Source organism: Aplysia californica, unplaced genomic scaffold, assembly GCF_000002075.1.
Source record: "Aplysia californica isolate F4 #8 unplaced genomic scaffold, AplCal3.0 scaffold00039, whole genome shotgun sequence".
Lineage (NCBI taxonomy): Eukaryota > Metazoa > Mollusca > Gastropoda > Aplysiida > Aplysiidae > Aplysia > Aplysia californica.
In genome coordinates, this window is record NW_004797309.1 from 394,493 (window position 1) to 411,770 (window position 17,278).

Consider the following 17,278-nt stretch of genomic DNA (forward strand, 5'->3'; position numbering starts at 1 on the left):
TCTCTCGCTCTTTCTCTCTTTCGTTTTCTTTCTTTCTCTCTCTAGCCCTGCCTCTCTCTCATTCTTTTTTTCTCTTTATCTATTTATTTGTATCCGTATCTATCTATCCTGCAATCAATAAGTCTGTCTACCCATCTGTTTATTTCTATTTCTGACCTCTTTCTTCACAAACGCCCACAAGCTAACTAAATCGTATTCACGTTTGAAAACACATAAACGTGGTCACCGTCTGTTATCTACTAAAAAAGAAACACACACTGGAGGTGTATTCAATTAAGTAATATCCACAATGCATGTCCACAGACTTTGCTGGCTTACTATGAAAGGTATGCAGATCATTTCAACCTCCGTCAGTACATCGTTTTCAACACCCGAATCATGAAGGTAAGGAAATGAATATTTCCTTTCCCACTCTTGTTGATGTACAGTAAGTTATTATCCCGTTTTCAACACAATTCAAGGCAATCAAGACTCTTTTCAAATATATTCCGTTTTCCCCTTAATTCCATGACAATATTAGCGACCTAATAACATTTCAACATAAAGTACAGAAGGCCTTACTGCGAATCCAGCAGATGTAAGAAAACTGTCTCTTGGGGATCTCCTCCCCCCCCCCTCCCTTTTTTTCAGGGACATGTATTAGGATTGATCATTCGTTGTCAATCTACAATGGTATTCGCTTCCCCAATTGCCTTGTCCGATGGGTGTTTCCCAGAACTAGTCTTAAAGATCCTACTCTGTATATTTCTGGCCGTTCATAGTTTATTGCAAGTGTGAAGTTTGAGCGAGAAAAAATACTGCTATTCTTGTCAATTCCTTGTAACGTTATGTTTGTCATACTTTACTCTTTACTTTTCAACCGTTTGTGAAGATAATGATAATTCTGGAAGAGCAAGATGTTTAAGGACTTTATAGCGATTATAACATGAGCAAAATTATTGATTCTGATCCCTGTATCATAATTGAAATGACATTTATTCTAATACAGTTAAACCAATGGGGGCCACTTGCTTGTGTCCTGAAACTATAGCATGTAGGATAGTTATATTATATAAGAATGATGTTGGTTTGGAAGAGAAACATGTTTGTGGGGGCATGGGGGGGGGGGGTGTAGCTGATGTTGTGTTCAGGTTGATTTGGTTTCTACATGTATACGCTACTATGACTATATTCTGGAAGGAAAAATCGTAGAAGCCCTCATCGTCATACGTTCGTTTTTCCCTTTCCTTCTTTTATTGTTTGTTTTTTTCCTTTGGGGTTGTATTTTTTATTTAGTATTTTAACAACATTGCTCTCGATAACAGATTTGAACTGTGTATCATGTAAACTCAAAGTTATCTTGCAGACAATGTGTTTTAAGAACAAAATAACGTTTAACAGTAATGTACTATTATCACAGATCAAGCGAGCTCCCTCTTATGAACGTACTGGACAATGGTTGGTTCACATAGCTCTAGTCGACAGAGAGGGAAATCCGGTTGAAGGACAGAACATGCAAACGGAATTATTTGATTGCGTCATCGTCTGCAATGGTTATTTCAGGTACAAAATGATGTTGTTTGTTTGTTATCCATTCGTTTGTCAAGCTGATTACGAGGAATTTAAAATGAGTATAAGGAACAACTGAAAATAACAGTCCCTTTTGGAAAGAAAGAAGTATTATATTAGATTCAGAGCGAAGTTAAGCCAATAAAACAGTCGATTGTGTTACTGCTTGAATATACATATAACTGTGACGAGGATTTCCGAAATATCATGGACTGTGAAAAGGTTGAGTGTGTTTCCTTCTGGGTTTCAAAACGCTTTTTTTCTCCTGAAAAGGCAATTGAAAATCCATTTTATTTGTATCCGTTGTACATGAAAAAGTAATGTTTCACGGTCAACATATCTCTCTGCCAGATCACCCCGATATCCAACAAACTTACCAGGACGCGATACCTTTCCAGGGTTTCAGGAGCATTCGATGACCTACAGGAATAATGAGAAATACCGAGGCAAAAATGTACTTGTAGTAGGTGAGGTACTACTTATACCACGGATATATTATTTGGTCTGGTCCTCTCAGGTATGGGATGCAAGATAATGTACCAGTTAGTATCATGTTTGGCTAAAGTGAGTATGAACCAAATAAGGTTAATAGTGGCGTCAAACCTATACCATTTCACATTTTGATTAGGAACTTTGTTTGAATTATTTTTACAGCAGAATTATTACAATATTCAATAACTTTGAAAAACATGTACATTAAAACTCATATTTAACAAGCATTAAAATGCCGGTTCCCGACTTTGAGCAGCCATGTCTGAAAATAGAGTTTTGTAGTTCCAATCGTACATCAAATAAAAAAAGAAAATAGAATGCAATTTTGACAATTACATTGACATGTTGCGTTTGTTCACAGGAAACAAATTTTCAGCTATTGACATTGCCAATGACGTGGCCAATGTTGCTTCACAGGTCAGTGTTTCATTTTTATTAGAAGTTGAGTATATGTCTTCCTACAAAAAGATACATTTATATGTATACCAGAATACATGTACTTAGGTGTGTATGTGTAAGTTTGTGTTTGTGTGTGTGCTTGTGAGTGTGTGTGTGTTTTGTGTGTGTGTGGGGAGGGGGGGGGGAGTATGTGCGAAACGCGCATGTTTGTGTTTATGTGTGTATGTGTTTGTGTGTGTGTGTGTGTGTGTGTGTGTGTGTGTGTGTGTGTGTGTGTGTGTGTGTGTGTTTGATTGAATAGTCTAAACAAAGGTATGTTTCTAATGGTATTTTGAATAGAAAACACTAATCTCTTGTTACGTCTAACATTTCAGAAGACAACTAATTGTGAATCTCAAAATGTATGTTAGCTGTTGCTTTAACTTTACATTTTATATCACTTTTTTGTTAGCGTACACGTTTAAAACTGAGGGAAAACGATTTGGAAGAATGAGTTTCGCGGAAAGATTAAACATATTTTATATTCTATCTCATAATAGTAATTCATCTTGACGAGATGGTCATTGTGCATGACAGCAAAATTATGTAAAGCAAACAAATGCACAATCAATGAATTTCGTTTTAATCTACAAAAGAAGAAATCAAGACAGCTCGACAATAAATTGCGTATTGTTTAAAATCCACTTTTACAATACGCAGGTACGAGTACATGGAGTTTACAAGGCAAATAAGTAGACCTACCAATATAATATTTCACAGTTGAACATAAAAAGCATGATTATGGTTGACGACTCACAATGGAAACAAAAAATCTAGAATTACTCTTCATATACCAGTCTTGTGAATTTATTCACAATTGCCGTCTCACTAGAGATACAAGCATTACTCCTTTTTACTCTTTTTCACATTATTGTCGCGACACTTTCAGACGTACTTGGCTGTTGGGAGCGGTACTTGGATCATTCCTCGCCTCGGTGTCGAGGGTACAATCATGGATAGAGCAGTATCTCGAAAGGGGCTGTACTCTGCACCATCAATACAACACGCCTTCAACGAAGGACTTATGGCAGAGGCCAATGCTAGACTGGACCATGAAGCTACCGGAGTCCGCTCAGATGTGTTGCCTTTCAATGGACCATGTAGTCTTCAAGATAGCATACAGGTTTCAGCAGTTCTTGATTCCTTTGCCTTTTCTAAAGATACAATCCTTTTTCTTAGTGATTTGCGTGTGGTATGTGTGGGGGGAGGGGGGATGAAAGAAGATGGTTTGTTATCTCTTGTTAAGTATTTTTATTGCTGTTTCGTTGTTGTTTGTATTTGGAATGATAAAGGGGTAGACTGGATTGAACTTTGTGCATTAGAACAATAATATTAGTATTTGTTGAAGCTCATAGTTAAGGTCTAAACCTGAACTATGTGGCACCTCATCATGCGTAATACAATTGTTATTCAATGGTATGTCACATGACACTATTGAGAGGTCGGTTCCAGATAAATAACTCAGGATACAATTTTCTTGAAAATAAAATTTGATGATGTCTACCTAAGAGGATTGCATGATATGCAACATTGTGCCACTATTTTTTAAAAACAAACAAAAGCCAAACACATTTCATTAACTCTAAAAAGTATGAAGCCTGGATCCACTAATTAAATATTGCAATTAGTCGATTGACAGAAATGTATACAAATTATGGTTAGCACAACAATAAGACAATTGCATGACGTGTGTACCAGCACTTGTGGCGAAGGTACACGTACTTATGTGAACATGTTAAAACATTTTCTCCTGAGTAAAAAGTGCTGTCAGGTAACAAATTGTCACTTTCAAAATTACGTAATTAGCTTACCATAGGACGTCAGGCTTAAAGACAAGCAATTGCAGAAGCAGAAAAGGACAACGTCCTAGATTTACTAGAATATATTGATTGTTTACAAGTGTACTATTTCTCCACTGAAAGTGAATCATTCCAAATGACCCCCATCCCTTTTATGTAATAATATGTCTTTAATGCAACATTCTTGGAGTTTCCAGGCACAGAAATAAGGATACAGAAGATACAATGACTTCATCGACAAAGATACTACTGTTTTGCCTTCAACTTAAATACTCACAAGACGTTTTTAAAAAGTACCTACATATTCTGTTCTCCTCAGGTAAAGATACTCTCAGGCCAAGTTATTGTCTATGGCTATGTGACTGAGCTTAACAAAAGAGAAGCTGTTTTCGACGATGGCCAGCGTATCTCTGATCTGGATGCAGTTGTGTACTGCACTGGCTATGACTCAGATTTCTCGTTCCTCGATGAAAATGTCAGACCAGGTTTGAATTTTGATATGTAAAACATTAATGTTGAACGCATGTCTGTTATTAAGTAGCAGATTATCCAATTAATATCTATCTCTGCCTGAATGAGCTATGAATTTACCAGAGAAATTCATTGGGTTTTCTATGGTTATATAATCCGGCAAATGAAGACTACGAGGTGGATATCTCAATTACTGGCATTACAGTACAAACCCGTGTAGAACACATGATTACTTTCTTTTGAATTTCTTTTTAGAAAGTAAAAGAATGGTGGTACAATAACACAGCGTTGGTTGTGTGAAGCTTATATTATGCACCACCCCTTTTCTTTTCATTATCTCCATATTTCTCTTATCTTTCTGCTAAAATTCTCTGTCCTTTTGAGCCTGTGTTGTTGCTCCCCATCCCCCCAACCTCTTACATCAAACCTATCTAGACACTGTTTATGTTTTATCCATGGGAACGTGATGCATATTATTATTGCTCGGATATGAGTCTTTTAATTGCGTGAGTTTAATTTATATTTGGTGCAAATAATAAAAACAGCACAATTTGCTTCCCGATAATCAGAGTAATGTTCATGATCGGATTCGGTAGTTTACAATGTCCAGGTCATAATATAAAGTCCTTTAAAAAGATAAATGCAACCCTTTTACTACAGACAGCTCTTATCCTGTAGTCTAAAATAAACACAATCAATAACATTTTTATTCTATCAGATTTTTAAGATCATACATGTAAAAAAATGTTTTCAATTTGAACTCATATCACAATACACATACAGTTCTCTAAATCTCTCTCTCTCTCTCTCTCTCTCTCTCTCTCTCTCTCTCTCTCTCTCTCTCTCTCTTTCTCTCTCTCTCTCTCTCTCTCTCTCCCTGTCTCTCTCTCTCTCTCTCTCTCTTCCTCTCTCTCGATCTCTCTCTTGCTCTCTCTCTCTTTCTTTCCCTCCCCCTCTATCTCTCTCTCTCTCTCTCTCTCTCTCTCTCTCTCTCTCTCTCTCTCTCTCTCTCTCTGTATGAGTGCGCGTCCGCACGCGTGTGTGTGAGTGTCCCTGTATGTATGTATGTGTGTGTGTGTGTGTGTGTGTGTATGTGTGTGTGTGTGTGTTTGTGTGTGTGCGCGCGCACTACGTGTGTGTATGTGCATGATTCTACTTATGAAAGCGCGTATATTTGTATGTTTAAGCGTGTATGGCCAATTGGGGGTTGTATAAAAATGGGGGTAATGGAGGGGGGAGTTTAGATTATTGTACTTGCCGAACTTTTTAAAAACATTTTCTACATCTTTGAGAGTGCGTAGCTGGCACTGGTTGTTTTTGAGGCGTACAGCCACAGTTTTTGAATTTCTCTAATTCAAACTATACAATCACAATTTCCAATTTCTCAAATCCAATTCAATTTTAAAATCAGACAGTTCTAATTTTTTTTATACAATGCAACGCTATTCTTAAATGTGTGGACTGTTTTTGTTTCCAAAGCTACTCACTCGGAAGATGGTGGTGTGGAGATGTACAAGTTCACTTTCCCGATGACCGCGCGACACAATACTCTTGCCTTCGTCGGCCATTACGGGAGTGACTCCGCCATGTTACCTCCCATGGAGCTTCAGTGTCGCTTAGCAACGAGAGTAATGTCAGGAAAATACAATCTCCCCGCTGCTCCTTTGCTGAAAAAGGATGTAGAATACTGGAACAAGATCAGTTGGTCGAGGAAGAAGAGTAAAAGAAACCCTGTTGTGAGTTGCTCCTGTATATACTTATTTAAAAGGGGAACGTTAATAGTGATAATAATAATAATAATAATAATAATAATAATAATAATAATAATAATAATAAAAATAGTAGTTATGATAATGATTATAAATCATTTTTATTATTATGATGTAGATATTTTCAAAGGTGCAGTTCTCCCCCTCTTCAATGTAATCCATCGGTGTGCGCTTTGTAACAGATTCATCTTACTACAAACTACATGTGCATGGAGCTGCATACGCACATAGACTCTTAAGATTTATGCTGACACATAATCAGCCATTCTTACCGTTACAACTCGGTCGAGGGTGTTCCTTGGTTTCTGCTCCAGTGCAGCACGAGAGAACACGAGGACGAGCTTTGTAAAGTGAATTGTTCTTTACTCACCTATATACATAATTTAGATCACTGAGGAGGCGAGCTTCGGTCCTGCCTATTATGACCAAAATTGGCAGGAGGGATACGAAGTCCCACAGAAAAGACCGGGAGGTCTGATAAGAAGGTTGGGCTCATTAGAAAACGGTGGTCTCTGTAATGGGTTCTTATTTCCAAGTTATAACTAACCTTTCTTTGTTGTACGAATATTAACTAGAGTGCGAGATGTCGTTCTACGCCCAGCGTATTTGCCTAGAGTGTGAGTAACACAACCATTCCGTATGCCAGTATTGAAGTTTAGGGAACAAATTACACTTTTTAGTGTGTTTTTCTCTCTCTACTTGTAATCAATTTCATTGTAAGATTCTATGATGAACAGCATGGCGAGTTTGTATATTATGTGTGTGTACATGTGTGTAATTGTGTGTGTAAAGTATGCATATGTGTATGTGTGTATGTGTATGTGCATATGTGAGTGCATGTGTCTGTGCGCGTGCGTGTGTTTGTGTGTGTGTGTGTGTGTGTGTGTGTGTGTGTGTGTGTGTGTAAGTGAAAGTGTAAATTTTATCTGTTTTTTATTGAGGGCTCAGCTTTTTCAGTTGACTGGCCATGCATTTCTAACAAGAGTTATGCGACCTCGACCAGGTACCCCTCGTGCACTTCTCTGAGGAGATGGCCCAAGTTTTGGGAGTCTACCCACACTTCTGGACCTTGTTCTTTAAAGACCCACGTCTTGCCTACCGCACCTGGGCTGGTCCTTGGTTTCCCGCCTCCTACCGTCTCCTGGGCCCAGACAGCACATGGGAGGAGGCGCGCCGTACATGCCATCAGATGTACGAGGAAGATCTCAGTATGGTTTGCCACAGGAAGGTCAAGCCGTTAGCCAGGTCTGTAGAGACGTATTGAACATTGCAATGAATACTTTTGACTCACTAACAAGATTTGCACACGTATAAAAGAAGAATAACCGTTAAGTGGTTATGTATTTAGAAAAAAAAAATGACGTCCAACTTGGCATACTCGAAAATGCTCTCTTTCAATTAATTATAATATCTGGGGTTCTTTTAACATATCGTAGTACACAGCAAGTATAGGTTTCTGGGGCGTTGAAATTAGTTAAATATTTCAAATAATATGTCTTTTTTTGAACGTTAAAAAAGATCCATCACATTTTCTTTCATAAATATACCTAATTCATAATTTTGAGTCAATAACCCTAGTTTTAAGTGCACACCAAATTAAACTTTAAAAAATAAATTAAAATAGCAATCGATAGTGGAATATGATGTGTTATACAATTTAATGTCTAGCTGATCCTAATCTGATAGACAGGAAAATGGTTAACCAGACTTAGAGATAACATTATTATCATCTTAGAAAGATGAAGCAAAACATGGCTTGGAGAACTGGTGGAAACAATGTGGGCTCTGTGCTGGAATAAATTAAATATACGAGTAGCTTCAAGAATGTTGAATTTATAAAAGAAACAGGTAGGCCCCATGCTTCTTTTACCCTTCTCTTAAAGTCCAAAACCAAAAACATGTTGCAAACATTATTAATCACAATCAGTTTGTCTTTTTCTAAGGACTTCGGGTTGGCTTTTTAAAATGTTCTTTCCTGTATTTAAAAAGCAACAACCAGAACGTATTTTAGGAGCCTGTTGTAACATCGTTTTGTTTTCCTCAGAGAAAAGGTCAGACGACTCAGCAAGTACATATGGCGAGGCTTTTACTTCCTTCTTGTGCCCTGTCTGCTGATCTGGTGCAAGAAGAGGCATCCTGATTTCTGGTTTCGCCTTTTTATCAAGACTGGAGTGTGAAACAAAACAAAACATAACTGGAACAAGAGGACATTTGGAAGCATGTTCAGTGTTTATTTTCTGCTGTCTTCGGACGGTTGCTGTTTTATGCTATGGAGAACGGTAAAGACATTGAATCGCCTAAATTCGAGGGTCATAGCTCATACTGTTGCAAAGGTCGTAATTCCCTTTCTCTCCTTGTAGTCCTCACCTGCATACCATTTCCTCTGTACGGCCGGTTTGCAGAATGGCTGGCGATTTCAGGTCTACTTTTCGTTAATTCATAATAATACCTTATGATGTTTACCGTATCCAAGCTTTAGCAGTGATACATTTTGACACTTTTAATAAAAGTACATACAGGAAAGATAATACCATGTCATGTTTTAAGATTTTAGGTAACTGTAGAGCACTCAGTACTCAAAGTGCAATATTTTGTTTACTTATTATTTTGCTGGCCAGCTAGATCAGCATAATGAAGATATTTTGTAATTTGTTCCAAAATAATATTTTTTGAAATGTTAATCTTTTTCTACTGCGTGTGGCACAATAAGCCGTAATATTCATCTATGTTTTCACTCCCTTGTGATCAAAGATTGTTTTTTTTTTGGCCAATATTGAACCCAACAGACGTTTGGAAAACACTTAAGTCCACTTTGTTGAGGACTTTCAGATGGAACATTCTTCCTCGTACATGTTTTCATCTTAGATGCACAATGAACATGCTATGTCCAATAACACAATAATACTTATAATACTTGTATTTTGTATTTTCTTGATGTCGAAACTTGACTGATATTACTACTATGCTCATCTGATTAAATGACATCCTCTTCACGCAATGGGTATATGTTGCTAAATTAAGTTTGTTCACTTTGAAGTGGTGGATGGACATGTAACATAACTGAAATTGGGAGCTGGTTATGATATCAGAATATAGAGGATAAAAAGGAAGATCTAAATTTTTAAAATGGAAAAGTTTACCAAATAGTTTCCACCTTTAAAACTATAGTGTTTTTGTACCATGAAAACACTGCTTAAAATAACTTTAAAGAAAATTTTCACTAAGATAAGATAAGATAAGATAATGCATTATTGTCCCAGGTGGACATTCTTCTTGGCTGTATTACTATTATCATAAAACAATTTTCAGAACTGGTACACTGTAAGGTTCATTACATTTCATGAGCAGATCCTTTTTCCTGATCAAACAGAAGGAAATTGAATAATATTCAGAGATAGCATTAATGTTTTGTGTCGACGCACACCAGATTGCCAAGTTTTGGAAACAAGACACTTATGAAGAAAAACACATTTCTGTCAATATAACAATCCCTCCCTGAACTCTCCATCTGCTTTTAACATACCCCAGAATATATTGACGTTTCTTTTAGTTTCCTCAAATTAAAGAAAGATAGGAAAATAAATAATATTGTTTAAACGTACATTTTCTACATCTACCTTGCATGGGTGGGGGTTTGGGGGAAGTCCGTTTTACCATTGCTTACAGTATTGGTGCAAGTATTATTTATGTTTGAAAGAAATCAAACAAAAAGACATTCTTTTACTAGCAAAAGGAAACTAAACATTTTCATATGCAGGGTGTCCATTGGCAGTTCACAGTGCAGAGCACTGACAAGTATCGCTTTCTCACCTAATGTAATAGTCTCAGAAATTCATAGCACCCAGCGATACTGATACAATGGCACACATTTGCGCATAACGAGTCCACGCAATCGGGCCAGAGGATGCGGACTTTCACGAGTATACTTACCAAAGAACAATCAACAAGAATCAACATAAGCCTCAAGAAGCTGTTGCATCTTAGTTAATCCTATTATTTCTGGGGGGGGGGGGGGGGTTCGACATTGATGTTTTACGCAATCTTTTAGATGGGAGGCTGTATCTATTTCAGCCCCGGTCGGCTAAGATAGGCAGGGTCAAAGTCCGCCTACTAAAATTAGGGATCTAAATATTGCCAATAGGGACATAAAACACTAACATTGAAATACCGTACCAAGCATGACTACTCTGAGACAATGACGACATACAGGTAATAATGCCTAATTGACTTTCTTTCGTTTCTTTATTCAAATTTGTACAGTTGCCACAGTAAGACATTGTTATCGGTTTCATGTTGAATGTTGACATAAATTTCAAAATGTTTAAGAATTTAATAAGATAAGATATTGTTACTGCAAAATAAATTCTACGTCTTTCAGCTTTCTCAGTTGTCCTGTTGTTGCTTTTTCATTGACTTCTTTGTGTTTGTTTGTATTTTTGTGCATCAAAAAGTGCTAAATCTAATACAGACATCGGCGATCTTAGAACTCATTTCATTCCTCCCAAGGATGTTCTAAAAACTCTGCATTATCGTTGTGTTTACACGTCACAAATCTATTCAGGTTGTTTTGCAGTCAGATTGTTCTTGCGCACCTATCGTTCATTAATGTACAGGCAATCGCCACCACCCCTCATCTTTCCAGCCGCCGTTGTTCGAATGGTATAAAATCCACAATAGCGTTTTTAGTTAATTGAAACCGTCCTTAAACTATATTTTGAGGATGGCCAGAAATAAAAATTCGAGGAATTTATGTTGTTGGTATTTGAGCTCGCAGATAGTTCGTCCATTTTGTTATTCAGTGAGCTGGTGTTGCTAAACAGAACGGTTTGGAGAAATTGTTTGGCCTCACTTCTCTTTTTATTGCCCTTACCAGACTTTTTCTCTCCCTCTTTTTTCTCTGTTGCAACGGGAAGGTGACCTAACTTCAGCAATGGGGACAGAGGTTCAACAACGTGTTGAGGCTGAACGTAATTGGGTGATGTCACAGATTGTCATGAAAACTCCATAACTTTTCAACGAATTTACTAAACAAACGTCCTACACACAAACAACAGATAGTCAATGGAATACACTAAGATTTCATCTTTAAGGCAATATTAACATTTTCACCATTGGTGTAGTAGCTAATTTCCAAAGATTAGTGCTGTGTTTACAAGAAAAAAAATGAAACATGACAGAGTTGAGGCAAAAGACTAAATAATGACTTCAATAATTGTTAGTATGCTGTCTTTATATTAATGTCTTTTGTGGTCCTATCAGAAAATACATTAACCACCAACAATACGTTTTCGAATTTAGATCAAGGCATAATTTGTTAATTAGAAAGTAACCCACTACAATTAATCCTTTCTCCACGTGTTGTATAGTATAGAAAGTTTAATGCTAGTTTCCAGATGAAGTGACTAGATGCCATTTATATAGACGTTAGTCCCATTAATTTCTTCCGAGAAAAATTGATAAGCAACTGACTCAGGTAAATGTCCATTCTATAATGCATCAATGTAGATCTACCTGTAAAAGTTGTACTTATTATTCCTCGAGAACAGCGACTAAGTGAATAATCATATTCTATGAAGCACTCAGCTCTTTCCCTTTTTCTTTCTGTGGTGGCTGCACCCATGCTACAAAGAAATGGCAGCGTCATTCAAGAGTTGTGCGCCTTTTCTCGATTTTTTTTTGCCTCACCAGGTCCACGAATTTAAATTGACAGTCTATGGAAACTAAACTCTGTAATGACACGATACTCAATTTCGCTACGTTCTCGGTTCAGATGAATAGCTACGTTTCTGTTTCTGTTCTTCACAAAATAAATGCCACACATCAATACGTAATAGCTCTCTCTAAAACTTAAAGAACTCTGATTATTTTTGGTAGATTCATATTATTTTTAATGGAAATTGAGGTTGGGTTTCTAGTGAGGGGGGAGGGGGGGGGGGGGGGGCTAATTCCTAACCCATAAGGAGAATTCGTGCTCTTTGGAATTAAAAAACAAACAGAAGAGATTGGAAGCTGTTTGAATTTGTCGGTTCTCATAGTTGTACAGATAATCTGATCATTAAAACCTCAGCAAGGAAAACGATTTTTGTTTAAAAAATGTGAATTTCCTAGTGACACGTCAAATAAAGTGAGGAGATTCTGATGGTTTTGCCCAAACGCCATTTACAAAAAACTCTCATGTAAGAGTGCAAGTTCACAGAAAAATGAGGCGCGATTTTCTTCTAACGTTCCAGAGAATTATGATCGTTAAACGTGATAATGTAAGAATATATCGATACTAATCACAACACCCGAGCAATAAAGGTAACGTCAGTTCAACCTGTCGAAATACCAACAGTGAAGTGGCAAGTAAGTCAAGGAGACATGTGAGAGTGTGTTACAGGAACATAGAGATAGATAGATAGATAGATAGATAGATAGATAGATAGATAGATAGATAGATAGATTTAATGGTTGCAGCTGTCGTCAAGAAGTATTAATAACTATTTATTTTCAGCATAGTACAATACAATAAATTTCATTTTATACATTCTATTCGAAAAAATGCCTCGGTGACAAGGAAACAACTCAGAAGTATGAAATATCGAAATAGTTATTCTCAAAGAAAGAGCGAAAGAAAGAACCCAGTCTCATACATTGTAAAGAAATATGCGTTCCTTTCTTCCTTCTCCTTTCTCTATCTCTATTTCTCGTATCCTAATGATTGCGTGGTGTTCTACTGTCTCCCTGTCTTCTTCATCCCGCAAGTTTTTCATGAGGGTCTTCAACACTTCTCCTTTGTCAAATTTCACCTCACCATCAACCACGGCACTGCTTGCCAGCCTATCAGCCTCCTCATTGCCTTTCACTCCAGAGTGCCCAGGACAGAATATCTACGTGTTGGCTCTAAGTGATGAGTGTTGTATTGGGTTCATCCAATCACTCCCAAGAAGCTCTTTCTCAACCCTTCGCTGGATGCTCTGGGAGTCTGTGACAATGACTAGATGGGTAGTTCTTGGTCTCGTATTTTCAATCAAGCCAAGCGCTCTTCTTACGGCCTCAATTTCCATTTTCATGCTTGAAGTTGTTCTTTCTATGGCCCATGACATGCTATGAACTTTTTGTTCTCACTGTACACCACAAAACCCAATCCACTTCTCTCACCCCTCCTGACCGATCCATCCGTATAGATCACTGGGTCCTCTGACTTGGAATACTCCACAAATAACTGCCGTATGTCATTATCGTAAATGACAGCAGCATATTCCCGTCTTTCATGACCCATAGTGATGTGAACGTTGGCTAGGCTTCTGCAATCGGGGCTCAGTTCAAACCATTCCTATCCACAGCATATTTCATCAATGCCACAAACTTTTCCCAAGAAGTCTTTGGCTTCTGACCTCCATGAGCTGCCCCGTTTCATTCTGCTTCCTTTGATGCTGCTAAGGTTGTCATGCAAAGGATGCCTCAGGTCTGCCAAAACATTCAAGTACAGCTTTGCCTGTGCCACCTTATGCCTCACTTTATTGCTTGCCAGGTCAAGGATGTATCTCATACAGACAACATGGGTGTCCTTAGTGCAACCTAGAACGACCCACATAGCTGCATTCTGTACTCTCTCCAACCTGTCTATCTGAGTCTTGGACAGGGAGAGGATTCCCAGACCATAGTCTATGACTGACAGAACCAACAGAACTGCATTAGGAGAAAAAGAACTCTCTGTTGAATTCCCGCTGAAGCCAAGGTCTTCACTACATTGATGCCCTTCTGAGCCCTGACAGCAACATTGTCAATATGTGTTCGGAAAGAAAGTGTCCTGTCAAGAGTGATTCCCAGGTACTTCAACTCATGCTGTCTGTCTATGAGAAAGTTGTCAAACATAATTGTAGGGGTAGGATCTTTCACAATACGGTTGTGTAGTGAGCACCAGATGACCTGTGCTTTGTCAGGATTTATGACCGCATTGTATTCCTCACACCAATCTGCGACCTTGCTCAGCCTGTCCTGTAGCATCCGTTCAACCGCTAGCCTATCAACGTAATAGAAATCTTGATATATTATCACTTCATTAAAAACCAGTAGCAAACAAAAAAAAAACCTTTTTACTCCCGCTTCTGATCTTATATGATTGCCTTATGAATATGGGCAGTTGCAACATAAGAAATTTTAATGTTAGGTTTGAAACAAACATGATCCTTATGTTGATGGTAAGAGAGAAGGAGATGATCACTTGAGCAATGTATCGTTTTTGATTAGCACTTAAGAGTTTTTGAATGCAATAATTCTGGAGTATAGCAGTGTCAGAAAAGTTAATACTGTGCTGACCGAAGAGGTGTCTCAGCAAAATGTGACTTAACTAACCATTTTTTGGAGCACATGGTAATGTTTTGACTTAAAAGGTCATAATGCTCTTTGCATTATGCATGTTATTTGCTGTTTCAAGTAAGACGGGTTGTGTATTTTGGTGGAGGCATGTTTGCTTTTCTAATTTGCTGCTGAATAGGTTAAAATAAAAATAAAGATATGGTATGCAATCAAGCAAAGAGCTGAGCTTTCAAATAGGAACGGCCACACTCAGAGAAAAGAAGTTGATAAAGTTCCACTCGTAATTGTAAGCACTAAAGAAAAATTACGAAAGCGTGCTAAAAAGTTCATAATTGTGTCCAGTGATGAAACAGTTAGAACTCTACCAAATTTTGATAACTCAAATACTCTTCCCCCCCCCACTCCCCACACCTCTTCCAGTACTTGTCCTTTTCCCTTGTAAAGAACATCATAAAGTACATCAAAATAAATGTTTTTTCCAGATATACAATTCCACGTTCTGTCGTCGGTACTTGCTCTGTGCCACTCAAGTGGTAGGATCGGTCACTAGTTTTTGTTATCGAAAAAAGTGAAGTTTACAGTTTAAAAGGACATATCACATTCATTGTCTAGTAGGGCGCTAGAACTAATCAACAAAGAAGGTTATAAATCCATTTTACATGAATATGAGCACCACTTCTCTACACATACTCAGAAATAATATTCTATTCTGCAACTCTAGCGAGATGATATCTGAAAGCCAAAGCACGTATTAACGATGTTATTAATTTGACAAACACAAAATAGCTTCTTCTTGTAAACGAAAAAAAGTAAAAAATGTACAACCTTTTTTTCTTTTTATTCTATGCAGGATTCACAGATTTCAAGTATTAGCCTTTTCTGTTGAGCTGACGTCTGATAAAATCAGAAATGGGCACAGGAAATGAAAGCCTGGAAACTCTTCCAGCACCAAATCGTAAAGTTTTTGTGAATAATGAACTACTGTACATTTTTGTAGTCATTTTTTACGTCACTGCCACTGGGACTATCAGTTTCTCTGGTATTGTTTTCAACATCATAAACATGATAGTGTTTATAAAGCAAGGCCTAAAAGATACAGTGAATATATCACTGTTTAGCTTGGCTATCTCGGATACAGGGGGACTGATGACACTTCTATGGATGAGCATCTGTTTTAATCCTGCAATGGCCGATCCCAGTTTTCCTTTCGACAACGAAGACTTCCAGTATCTCACAGCTGGGTGGCCTCATATTGTTTTTGCCCGCATCACGAGTTGGATCACAGCTTTCATTACGTTTGAGAGGTGTCTGTGCATTGCTTTGCCTCTCAAAGTGAAAACTATTATAACACCGAGACGAGCCATTATTGTGATTGTTAGTATATACTGTATGATGATTGCTTGCGTCGTTCCTGTATTCTATTCAATCAGTTTTGAAGAAAAGTATTTCCCTTTAAAAAATAAGACGTCGATTGGGTTGGTATACATACCCAATGGGTATTTTATCGAAAACATTTCATTGAACATCGCAGTCTCTGCCCAGTTTGCTGCTTTCCTTGCAGTTATTGTTTGCACTGCAGTCCTGGTTCATAATCTTGTACTGAAGTCAAAGTGGCGACAAAAAGCTTCTACTGGGCCCAATCAGGATTCTTTATCTCAAAGAGACAAAAAAGTTGTCAAGATGGTTCTTCTCATTTCAATAATGTTCATCGTGTGTTTCCTCGGTGATGCAGCTAATTTTATAGCAGATTGTGTCGTTCCTGAATTCTCAATACTCGGTACGCATCGAAATATGGTCATGCTTACGTGGTCAGTTTTTAAAACCACACAGGCAATAAATTCGATGGCCAACATATTTATCTACTATAACATGAGTTCAAAGTACAAAGAAATTCTGAACGAAATACTCCACGTAAAGCAAGTGAAAGTTGAGAAAGATACATGATAACTATAACGACGTTCTATGCTCAAAGAGCAGCTTGTAGAGTTTTGAATCACCTATCAATTTATCCACAGCGTTTCATAAGCATAAATAGTTTGTTCACTGTGACTATACAATTTATATGAGACTGTTCTGCAAACATTGCAATTGACTGCAGTTTCCAGTGTGAAATAAATCCTTGGTTACTAAGTCTTTTTTCTCAATAACATGATATACTGTATGTGTTTGGTTGTTGTTTGGTTGTTGTTGGTGTTGCTGTTAATCTTTCTGCTATGAGTCTCTTTAAGCTCCACTTTTATCATCTCCGTCATCACCCCAACCCATCTTCCCCCGTTTTATTATTCATTTTATATTTCGCGTACCCCACCCTTTTTCTATTTCCCATCTCTCTCTCTCTCTCTCTCTCTCTCTCTCTCTCTCTCTCTCTCTCTCTCTCTCTCTCTCTCTCTTTCTCATACCTATCTACTTTCCTTTGATGTTAGCCTCCTGTGTGCCTTGACAAAGGCTACCGTCCTGTCA

The 17,278-nt window shown here is 37.7% G+C and overlaps 1 protein-coding gene across 1 annotated transcript in view; it reads left to right on the forward strand.

The window, feature by feature from the left end:
• LOC101864510 (flavin-containing monooxygenase 5) overlaps positions 1-10,129 on the forward strand; it is a gene marked incomplete in the record, with an annotated part of 17,207 nt that extends 7,078 nt beyond the window's left edge. The window contains 9 exon segments of the mRNA XM_005091987.3: positions 304-384; positions 1,400-1,542; positions 1,900-2,015; positions 2,402-2,457; positions 3,368-3,601; positions 4,597-4,762; positions 6,228-6,484; positions 7,521-7,762; positions 8,562-10,129. Of these exon segments, the coding sequence (XP_005092044.2) occupies positions 304-384; positions 1,400-1,542; positions 1,900-2,015; positions 2,402-2,457; positions 3,368-3,601; positions 4,597-4,762; positions 6,228-6,484; positions 7,521-7,762; positions 8,562-8,694 (1,428 nt within the window).
• Positions 10,130-17,278: the final 7,149 nt, after the last annotated feature.